Here is a 13217-nt window from a genome sequence, read left to right on the forward strand (position 1 = left end):
ATATATATATATATATATATATATATATAGGCCTCAAACTATTGGTTGGTCAAGCCAACATAAATTTAGATTGCATAAAAGGAACAGAAAATCTCATTAGATCCCAACAAATATTAGAAACCAAAAGTCACAAATATCACATGCCAAAACAAACATTAAAAATACTATAAAGGACTAAAATCTAACCCAAATGTTCAGAGATTTTCCAGGAAATAATTATAATAAAATTGAAAATGATATATCAGAATGCTATAGAAAATTATGACTCTGAAGAATTATTTGAAAATAATGAGATTGATGAATTTCTTGTTTCATATGAATGAATTTTTTTTTTATCAGAAAAGTGGGAGTAAGCGCTTAATGAATTTTATTACTATATATAGAACAGGTATGAATATAGGCATAGCTGTAGGTTAAAGTGCTTGTGTGGTTTATAGGTGCAGTGTAGGCTAAGGTGTTATTTGTTGGTGCTGGTGCGAGCTTACTGGTGCAAGTGTAACTATAGGCACATGCATGGTCATAGACAGAGGTGTAGCTGCATGGTTCAGATGTTTGCTTCCCAACTTCATGGTTTTGAGATCAGTCCCACTGTGTGGCACCTTGGGCAAATGTCTTTCTACTATTACTCCAAGCCAACCAAAGCCTTGTGAAGAAATTTAGTAGAAAGAAACTGATAGAAGCCCATCATGTATGTAAGTGCATTAGCAGCTTTATAAAGGATGATTAATATATGTGGAATTACTTTTCAAAAAAAAAAATAAAATAAAATTTTTAAAAAAATTTAAAAAACTCAATGGCAACACTATTTATTGGTATAATAAATTTATATACTAATATCTTTCGTGACTATGGAACAGAAACTATAAGATTCTGGTTGCAAAATTTCACAGATGAATTACCAGAACATATAGACTGAAAAAAATTTAGTAATCAGAAAAAAATTTATTCTCCAAAATCACTATTTCCTGTTTGATGTTAACTATTACTGACAAAAATCTGGAACCACAGTGGGAACTGCAGTAACCTCCAGTCTATGCAAATTTACATATGGGTTATTTGGAAATTCCATTATATCAAGAATCATTATGAAAATATGGAAACTATCAACAAATATAAAAGATAACACGAAAAAAATTTAAGATGGTTGCTGAATACGTGAACATTCCATTTTTAACAAAGATTTCTCACAAAGACTTCACTAAACTTTCTGTTTTATTTTCAAGGTGTATGACTGTTTGTGAATGTAAATGAGTGTGTATGTGTGTGTATCTGGATTTTAGAATAGGTAGACTGGGTGTCCCTATGTGTTGTAAAAAGGCATTTAAAAAGGATGTGACTGGAAGAGTAAACACGACCTTAGAAAAACCTGTCCAACACATGCCAGCATGCTAAATAGTTTATACAATGTTAATTGTGTGTGTATGTGTATATATATATATATAAGTATATATAATTATATATATATATATATATATATGCACATATAATTATATGTATATGTATGTATATATATATATAGATATAGATATGTATATGTGTGTATGTATATATATATGTGTGTGTATGTATGTATATTTATGTATGTATGAATGTATGTATACATGTGTATATTACACACATATGCTCACCCCCATTCATATATATATATACATTTATATATAAATATGTCTGTGTGTGATAAAGAGAGAAAGATTAAACTGTATTACATTAATCCTAGTGACACTGACTTGCATTTTTTAAATATTTATTTTCTTTAACCCGTTTATTACACAAAGGCTGGCAATGTATTTCAAAAGAAATTATCCTTTTGAAATACGCTACTTTTGTTTCAATTAATTATGGAAAATGAAGAATTTTTAGTAAAATAACTTTCTCATTATTAAGCATGTTCTCAGAACTTAAATTAATCTGATATTTTAGAAAAACAATACTACACACCTACTGCTTATAACACACAACAGAAACCTGACATAGTAGAAATACCTTTCAGGTGTGTGTGTATGTGTGTGTGTGACTCAGTGGTGGTCTTTCCTATATGCATGTGCAAGTACACACATACATGTAACTCTATGTATAGAGTATGAAAGCATCCAGTTATGTAGAAGTTACAACTCACAATTCAAACATTCATATCTAGTGTAGATATTTTAAAGTTATTAGAGTGTGGTGAGCTTGTAGAGCTGTTAGCATCTTGGACAAAATGTCTTGCTGCTTCTCTTCCAGCTCTTTACATTCTGTGTTCAAATTTCACTGAAGTCAAACATTACTGTTCATCCTTTCAGGATCAGTAAAAAAACAGTAGTACTTGCCAAACGTTGTGGATGATGTAGTTGACATCAATTTACCCATTCCTAATAAAATTTCAGGCTTTGCAAGTACAGTAGAAAAAATTTTTAAATCTCTTGGCCAGACCAATTTTTTTGTGATGAGAAATTTAGTCCTTGCAGGAGGTGAACTACAAGGACTGAAAAAATTCCCATGTTTTGTAAATTGAAATAGTTTAAAATGCTTTAGCTTGTCAAGAGCAATGGCAAAAGAAGAACACTGACATCAACATCCAAACTATTTTCTTTTCTCTTTAAAAAAGAGGCGAAAGAGTTTTGATAATCCTTTTTTTAGGTTCCATTGTTTGTTGGAGAAGATTTGTGATTGACATTTTTCACAGATCAACCAACAAAGAGTTAGTACTGAATAGCAGTTACCTATTATTGATTTGCATCTAATTCGGGAGGCATGTGTCTCCATCCTTATCACTAAATATCATAGTAATTGAAAGTTAAATACTATTTTTATAACTATATTCATCTCATAAAGTTTGGATCATTTTATGTCAATTTTTTCTATGCCAGCATGGATTAGATGACTGTTTTAATGAGGCATTGCTTTAGAGTTGGAGGCCTTCCTGTTGATAACCCTTACTCATTTTCCAAGTAAAAGATCCCTTGTTGCATACACCTTTGAAAGATTTTTGACAAGGGAGAAAAATAAGAATTTTACTGCTTGTAGTTCAGCAACTATTAGAGTGTACACAGATGCATATTCAGAGAGATGCATACGCACACACACAAACAACAGGTTTCTTTCAGTTTCTATTTATCAAAACCATTCATAACGATTGGTTCACCTCATATTTTAATCAAAGATACTAGCCCAAGGTGTTGCACTGTGGGACTAAACATAAAATCATATGGTTTGGATGCAACCATGCCAGTACATTTTTCAATGAAAATTATATATTTCGATTAAGAAAATGCTATTTTTTTTGTCAATAGGATTTTACAACAAAATGTTACATTAATATCTCACAAGTGATGTGTTTAAGTATAAATATCTGTGTCTGTTTCAATGTGTATGTATGTGTGTGTGTATGCATGTGAGTTTGCATCATTACGCACATATTTCAAAATATTCCATTTGTTTGTGCATGATTCTAGTTAGAAGACGAAAAACTCAAAGGAAAATATAAGGCATACATACACACACGTGTATATATGTGTGCGTGAACGTCAAAATACACGTGTGTCATAAGTATCAACATTTAACATCTGTTTTCCAAGCTGGGATGGGTTTGATGGCTTGACAGGAACAGGCAAAGCTAAGAGCTGCACCATATTCTATAGACTGTTTTGGTTTGGTTTCTATGGCTGGATGCCCTTCCTAATGCCAATCATTTCACTGTGCATGTGTGTGTGTATATATATATATATATATATATATATATATATATATATATATATATATATATATATATATATATATATATATATATATATATAAGTCAGTAAATGGTGGAGTTGTGTTAACCGCATGTGGAGAAATAATAGGAAAATAAAAAATAATAATAATAAGGCAGAATGCTAAACTGAAAGCATATTTTAATATAGATGTGCATAAGGAGGATTAAAAAGAATTTGTAACCGGATTTCATTGCATGGCAAATTTTCAAGAAGAGGGAAAATGAAAATAATGTTTTTTACAAAAAATATAAAAAAATATATAAAAAAATAAATATACCAATACATTATATTGTCTTTGAATTTTTAAATTTCAATGGTAATCCATGTAGCTAATTGTTAGCTAGATTAGGATGCATAGAATTAAGAATGGTGTTGTGTTTAAAAAATGCTGAGAGTTTATGTGTTAAACAGGAAGTGCGGTGTCAAAACAGGAAGTGTGTGTAAGGGAAGACAATTCTATGGGTTTTATACTCTTTAGTTGGAGTTCTGGACTCCTTGTCAACAGGAAGTTTATGTCTGTTCTTAGAGAAACAAGAAGTAAATTTATATGTATTTCAATGGGTAGGCGAGAGAAGGGAATATGGTCACTGAGGAGTTTGTATGTTAAGAAGCGTTTGGAATTTCTCTATAAAAAATTCTCCTTGTTGATTCTTTCCTGTGTAGAGATTCTATCTTTACATTGATAGAAAGGGAATATAAGGAATTTAGGGTTTTTATTTTCTATGACTAGGGCCCTTTCTGATCCCAATCTTTACATGCTTATGAGGAAAGCCAGATGTGCTTACAGAATATTGGAAATATATCATACTGCTTATATGGCAGTGACACTCATTTACAACTATCTCACTATGTTAAGACAAGGATTTATAGCCAGACAGACGAACAAACACATACACACAAACACAATGGGCTTCTTTTAGCTTCTGTCAATGATATACACTCACAAGGCTTTGGTCAGACCAGGGTTGAAGGCACTTGCATAAAGTACCACACAGATGGACTCAATTCAAAACCACATGACTGGGAAGCAGACACCTTAACCACATAGCCATATCTGCCCCTTGGCAGCAATATACATTATATCAACTTTATCAAGTAAGGAAAGAATATGAGATTTTAGCAAAGTTTGTATGCAGAGATATATGGAAAAAATTCTGCAATGTGATGTATGTGTGTATATTTACACACACACACACACACATATATATATATACACACATACACATATATACATGTGTGTGTGTATATATATATATATATATATACGCACACGCACACATATATGTATGTGTGTATATATATATATTTACATACACCCTGTTAAGCAAGAGGCCTTAGAGTGAGAACAGAGATAGAAATTATTTAAAATGAATGCATGCAATTAGGTAGAAGACCAATGCTTTATAGGAATCTGGCATTGTTTTAACTGTGAAACCTTTCAATATTACTGATGTCACTAGAATCCATTTGGACGGACATGTGTGTAAATTTTGAAAAAATAAAACAAAAATTTCTTCCATTTGGTTTGTAGCTGATAGACAAAATGAAGAGGTAATTAGTCACATGTTTTAGTATACTGATTCATAAGCTTGTTTTTCATTGGTTAATTTAGGAAAAGATGCCCGAAGTTTTGCTGGTTTGACTAACCAAAACCTGAGTCACTCATGACATTTACCATGTTTCAATTCTGAACACATGCTATACATATATATATATCTTTAATCTCTTCAACTTCTTTCAGTCATCTGACTATGACCATGCTGAGGCACCACCTTGAAGAGTTTTAGTTGAACAACTTGATACGGAGGACTTACTTTTTTAAGCCTAGTCTTTCGTTTATTGGTCTCTTTTGCTGAACTATCAAGTTACAGGTAAGTAAACATGCCAACGCTGGCTGTCAAGTGGTGGTGGAAGACAGACACAGGCACAAAAACTCATACATAGTTATATAAATATATATATATTATGGGCTTCTCTCAGTTTCTGTACCACATCCACTCAGAAGGTTTTGGTTGGCCCAAGGCAAAAGTAGAAGACACTTGCCTAAGGTACCATGCCGTGCGACTGAACTTGGAATCATGTGGTTGGAAAACAAGCTTCTTACCACACACACACACACATACACACACACACACACATACACACACACACACACACACATATATATGCTTATATATTCTTATATATGTATATATGAATGTATACGTTAAAATTTTAAAAATAATAATTGCAGTTATTTTGACATCTATAGGTTACCAGTTTTTGTGTTTTTGAATGACTAATAGGTGTCTCTCAGGTTGTAATTGTGTTAGTTTCAACACACTGTCTCACACAAAATAATAAAATATCTTTTATAAAATTCAGGCAGTGGATCAAACCAGATATTGCTACAAGACAATTCTGGTTCATGTACTACATGTATGAAATCCCTGTTCTATGCCAACCTCCAATGTATTGAAATTATAAAAGTATTCTATGAAATTTTATATCTTAAGAGTTGAGGAAATATGTAGATCAGGGAGGATTGTATATTTGTTTGTGACAAATATAAGATACAAGAAGTGCAAAATTTGTTTCACCTAAAACACTACCTGGACCCTAAGTAAAGCACGTGTAAAATTTGAATGAAATTGGTTGTGTAGTTCTCAAGTTTTAGGGATTCACACAGACAGACTCACAGACACACATTCTCATCTTTATATATATAGATAAGTATTGTAATATGAAGTCAAGAGATAAACTGAAGCAAATTAATAATGTGGAAGTTAGATTATGGTAGTGTGTGGCAGAGTGATTCTGGTTTTGCACTGACAATTGCAAGATTATAGATTTTTCCCAGATCTGGAGTTGTATAGTGTTCTGGAGTGAAACACTTCATTTCATGTTGCTCCAGGTCATTTAGTTATAAATAAATAATCCAACACTAGACTGATGTCTTGTTCAAGGGGAATGTTGAGATCTTGGTCATGCCATAGAAATTGAGGAGCTAGTTCTATGAGCCCTGGAACCTGAGACTGTAAAGTCCAGGGTTGATGATGATGAATTAGATTGTCTCAAAGAAAACAGCTTTATTCCAGCATATTTTTTCCTACTGCTTAAACATCGGAATGGATGTATATACCATATAAAATAGGTGGCTGCTGAATAATTAATGTGAAGTTTAATGGTTAACCCTTTAGCTTTCAAACCAGCCATACCTGGCCCAAATAAAGGGTAAAGAGCCCCCCCCCCCCCTCATTCATCAATGATCATGGGATTGCACCTAGAAAGTTCCACTCTGAGGTATAAGTCCAGGCAGGTTTGTTTATGAAAGACCAGCAATCACTTATGCATACCAGCCTTTCCTCTCCATGCCACTGATGTTATCCAAGGGAAAGGCAAAGGCTGATACAACTTGGCACCAGTGATGTCACAACTCATTTCTACAGCTGAATGAACTGGAGCAACATGAAATAGTGTCTTGCTCAAGTAAACCACACACGGCCTTGTCTGGGAATCAAACTTACTACCTCATGATTGTAGGCCTGATGCTTTAACCACTGAGCCATCCAAATATCCAAATATTCTACCTATTTTATGTTTAAACTGGCCAGATCTGGCCTCTCACAACTAACCTACAATGCTATTGAAGAAAAAAAAAACAATTGCATCTCAAAGTTATGAAATAATGTATGATCAATTAAAAGCAATATGAATAAAAGATATTATGTTAGACAGAGTAATTAATCTGAAGGCTAAAGGGTGAGTCAACTAGGATTCAAATCCTTTTGACTTTAACTAAAGATTTTAATGATTCACAAATTTATTAATAATTACTAGTAATATGATTGGTAGAACTATTAAAGCCTCATGTAGCCTAGAGAATATTTTCTACATAAATCCCTTTCAGTACTGGGTGAGCAACATCTGCAAGACTCTCTGGTTAAGAAGTTCACTTTGTATTCACATATTTTTCTGTTCATTTCCACTGTACAGCACCTTGGGCATGTGTCTGCTAATTGAACCCCAGGCCAATGAATGCCTTGTGAGTGAATTTGGTAGATGGGAATTGTGTGAAAGCTCATCCTATATATATTTATATATAACTGGTACTCCATCAGTAACTATACATCTCCAAGGGCTCCAGTTGATCTGATTAATGGAACAACCTGCTCATAAAATTAACATGCAAGTGGTTGAGCACTCTACATACACATGTGTGTGTGTGTAAGAGTGTAATAAATGTGTGTCTCTTTATGTTTGCCGTGCCCCACACCACCACTGTTTGATGTGTAGTGTTGGTTTGGTTATGTCCACATAATTTAGTAGTTTGGCAAAATTGTCTCATAGAATAAGTGCCAGACTTAAAAAAATACAAGTACTGGGGCTGATTTGTTCAACTAAAAGCCCCTCAGAGAAGTGCCCCAGCATGGCTGTAATCCAATGACTGAAACAAATAAATGATAAACCAGAGCTGAATGAAACAGCTATCCAAAAACAAAAGATAAATGACAGTTTCTGTCACACACACACACACTAAGATAGAAATAGTAAGAAATGTTATGATTCATATCTTATTGAAGGATATTCATAAAAATGATACTGACAAATAAACATGTATTTGAAAAGATATATATATAGAAAGATAGAAAAGAAAAAGACAACACTGAATATATATATATAGATATAATTTTTTTTTTAAATGGAGGAATAAAAGAAGTGAAAGCCATTGAAAGCGACATCCACATCACAACCATATCACTAAATTATTTCAAACAATAAATTATATATATAAATATATATATATATGGAATTTATTCAGATATTTTCAGTCAACTTCAGATCATTTCAACCATATTGTTGTTGTATACTTTCGATTTTAGTTATTTACATTTTTGCTTTTCAGAATCCATAGAGTATGCTGAGACTAAATGCCAGAAATGAAAATATAATACATACATACACATAAATAAATAAATATATATATCATACACATGTATATATATATATATATATAAATATTATACATGTGTATATGTATATATTTATATATATATATTATACACGTGTATATAAATATATGTATGTATGTCTATGTATACTTATATGTATATATGTCTTAATATAGCAATAATGTATGAACACGGGAAATGAAAAGAAGCTCAAAAGAAATATTAAAGATACAAGGAAAAGGACATAGAATAAAAAGCAAAAGAAGAGAAACAGGTGACACTCACTCACCTTTCTCACAGCTAGGCTCTCTCCCATCCCAAGCGCCATCTGATGTGCATTTTCGTATTGCTCGCCCAGCAAGAAAGAAGCCAGTTGAACAAGTATATTTCGCCGAGGTCCCAATTATATTGGGTTGTAAAATATCCACATGACCATTGTCAATTGGGGGAAGCAGTGGGCACCCGGCATCTAGGCGAAATGAACACATCGAATTCCGGGGTAAGAAATTTAAGTTGAAAAAAATAGTTTGCAAAAAAATGACATAGTGTTGCTGACAAACACCATCAATGAGAGGCAGATTCATCTGTGCTTTTAAAATTAAACTCGATAATCAACAGATGCTTCTTAGATGAGATCGAAATCAATTGAAATATGGCTGCAGGTATATAAAAATATACTTTGCAGATAATTTTGCTGAAAGTAGTGCCAGATACATTAATAGGTTTTCCAAATTTTTTGAAGCAATTTTGAATCAAAATCCAGTTGCATTATATCTGGTTAGGAAATGCATATATGTTTTTGTGTGTCTCTCTAAGTGTGTGTATGGATATAAACGTAGAGGTAAGAGCTATTATTTATAAAGTAGAGGCTTAATGACATAAGCAAGGGTTATTTCTGTCATTATAAAGCTGAACTCTATCCAGTTCACCTAGATATCAATAGATACCAAGGAGGTACTTAGGATCTGGGAAGAGCAACATAAAACTATTGATTATTTAAATGATTACATATATTAAATGAAGTTTACTTTCGGTGATCCCTTTCCTGTGAGACATGTGTACAAATTTACAGACAATTATATCGCAAAATAATCCCATAAAAAGCTCAAGAAAGTCATACCATTTAATCTCATAACACATACATACAAAATAACAAACAAACAAGCAAATAACTTATTATGATTGAATATTTTTTGTGATTCAGGGACGATGTTTGGGTTATCAATTGAATTTTAGGAATGATGCTCTGTCAATGGAATTTTTAAACATTTTATGAGCCATATGTTGGGTTTTACTGCCATCTATTTCTGGATGATATCAATACTATATTGAAAGTGAAGAATGGAGCATGGAGAATGTTTGATACTTATTGTTTGAGAACAGAATGGGTTGTAGAAACATTTTGATAAAATTGTATCCTCTGATTATAGAAGTCTCGCTATGTATAGCATAACAGGTACTAGAAAATTTCACTATCTAGATATTTAACTCCATGAAGAAGCAGATATTGTTCACTAAAGCAGCTAATGTTTGTTAGCTGCTTTAGTTACTTTCCAATTAAAATGTAATGTCTATTGTAGAAGTTAAGAGTCTTTCTTGAAAATAACTTCAACTTGGGAGATTTGTGAATTAAGAGGTTAGGACAGTTATCTCACATGATTGAATGTAATGTTGACCAAACAGTGAAAGTGAAGATATCCAAAAATGTAACAGGTACTCTATACATAAGTCAAGGTAACTTGCATAATAAATTAACTATGCAAACGATCACAATAATCATAGGAAAGATACATAGAATGAGAGAGAGAGAGAGAGAGAGAGAGTTTGCCTGTGGGACAGAGGTTTGAGTGTGCCCACTACTGACTGAATACCAATCAGTCAAGTGAAGTAAGAGTGATTGGATTGAGCAAATACACTTTATTGCATAATGCTCTGATTGTTTCATCCCCGCTTTACAAGCAGACACTTGTTGGGAAACTGCCTTTGGTTGCCAATACCCATAGACAGAGCTTTGTAAAGCAAACTATAGGGTTCATACTTAAATTGATATATGTATTCACACGTGTGTGTGTCCCCATATATCAAGCAATTCCATTTTTTTTAGAGTCTGTATGAAAATAAATGTATAAATGCATATATTTATACATATAAAAATGTATGTATATACATATATACATATATATTTACATGCTCACCCTCTCTCTCTTAAATACACACACACACTCAGGGAAAAACGCACTAGCTAAAAGAAAAATAGAGCAGATGTATTTTTATACTTTTATATTGTCATGTAGTATATTGCTGGTAATGATATTTGACTGGTCAGAATGTTACTACTATTTTGTGTCCACTGTTGCATATGGCAATGTTGATAAACCTCCAGACTAGCAAGAAATACATAACCTCTTATATGCCAAAGGTGTGTATATATATATATATATATATATATATATATATATTCCTGGTTTGCTGGATTTGTTTAACTATTAGAACAGCTTAAGCCATATCTGAATAGTTGTTACATGCTATTCATGTTTGGCTGAAACAAGATTCATACTAAAACGTTACATGATCTGGTTGCCTGTTTGAATTTCAAAAGTGAAATATTTTGTAGCTGTCCTCATGAAAGAAAACACAAATTGACAATGTGGTTGTCCCTTTTTTCAGACCAGAAAATGACAAACATCTATGCATGCAGCAGCTTACATTTTTCAATCACAGTTGACATTGTTCTATGAAAGGCAACACTTCTTTCCCTCTTGGAAAATTAAATTTTCACTGCATTTTAGCTCTGCTACTCGCAGCAAGCAAAGCAAGACTATATATATACCACAGGTACTAAAGAGGCTATGACATTTCAAAGGCCTTCAAGACAAGGTGTGGTAGGAGGAAGAAAGATTTTCTCAAATCTGAGACTTGGCCTGAATGCTTGTAACATAGTGAACTCCACTACATACACTGAAGATGCTAAACTAAACAGTGGCTTAAGACCACCACCCACATAATCCTTGGTGGGATTTGAACTGAAAGCAGAAATAATCAGAAAAACACTACAAAATATTCTGTCTGATGCTGTAATAACTGCACCAATTACTCGTGCTTATAATTATGCCTTTAAAATTAAACAATTAAGACTTGAGTTCTTTTGATCATGACAACATTTGGAACAAGACTACATGTAAAATTTTTAAAGCTTTAACCATTGCTTACTTTGCCAATATGTGGAAACAAGACTTTAAATTTCAGTCTTTTACTTTTTCTTTAGCACTGTATTAGAGAACAGTCATATTTTTACTCTGTTCTTTGGATATGTTTATTCTTATGATTCTAAGTTTATTTCCCTTGTACACATTATAATAATAATAATAATAATGATAATAATAATAATAATAATAATAATAATAATTATTATTATTATTATTATTATTATCATTGTTGTTGTTGTTATTATTATTATTGTTATTAATGTCATTGTTCTAGACTCACTTATTAATATTAAACAGATATTTTTCATATTACTAAGCTTTACATTTCATATTCTACCAGATTATTCATGAAAGAATTTCAGATCTGCATATATGAGTCTGTGTGTGTATGGTTGTGAGTTTGTGCAGGTGTATGTGTGTGTGTGCATGTGTGTATATAGAAAGCCAAATAGACACAACTATACGTATATGTGGTAAAGATGGTAGGCCTGGATGTACACATTTATAACTGTTTGAGAGTTGTTACATAACGTGTAATGTATAACTGGACAAAAACAGCAAGCATTTTCTTACACAACAACATACATGCACAAGCTCACACACATGGATATATATATACATATAATGTCTCAATCTGTCTATATCTAAGTATATAATATAAAACATGGCTACTGATTGAAGAAACAGTACTCAGCACATACAGATTGACAGAGAGATAGAGAGATAAATGTAAATATATACATATAGTTATATATACATATGTGTATGTGCACACCCACAGAGACATGTATGTGAGAGTGTGCATGTATATACATACATATGTGTGAGAGTGTGTATATATGTACACATATATATATATATATATATATATACACATATATATATATATATATATATATATATATATATATATATATATATATATATATATATATATATATATATACAAACATTTGTGGTATATTGTGTGAAAGAACACATTGTACCATACCATTGTTTTACTAATGTAATGCAATATGAAAATATTTTATTTCATTCTGAAGAACAGGTCACAGAAAGAAAAGACACACATGTGAACAGATAAAGAAAAGCAGTCAGTGTGATGGTCAAATATAGAATTAATACTGTTAGCAGCGTTTTTTCCCATCTCTATATTTAGTTATTATTGTCATGATTACTTTTGTCTTTTTTATTTGATCATATCAACACACATACACACGCTCGTAAATGCATATATAGATACGTGTGCAAATACATATCTATCTGTCTGTCTGTCTATTTCTCTCTCTTTTTGTCATACACACACACACACATATATATATATATATATGTATATATATATA

General features: G+C 32.0%; 1 protein-coding gene across 1 annotated transcript in view; it reads right to left on the reverse strand.

Annotated features, from left to right (window-relative positions):
- The window catches only part of LOC106883993 (protein lev-9-like), a 1203458-nt gene that overhangs the window by 518016 nt on the left and 672225 nt on the right, over positions 1 to 13217 (reverse strand). Inside the window, exon 6 of the mRNA XM_052971268.1 lies at positions 8958 to 9137. Coding sequence (XP_052827228.1) covers positions 8958 to 9137 — 180 coding nt within the window. The remainder of the gene's footprint in view (positions 1 to 8957; positions 9138 to 13217) is intronic.

Source organism: Octopus bimaculoides, chromosome 10 (assembly GCF_001194135.2).
Source record: "Octopus bimaculoides isolate UCB-OBI-ISO-001 chromosome 10, ASM119413v2, whole genome shotgun sequence".
Taxonomy (NCBI): Eukaryota; Metazoa; Mollusca; class Cephalopoda; order Octopoda; family Octopodidae; genus Octopus; species Octopus bimaculoides.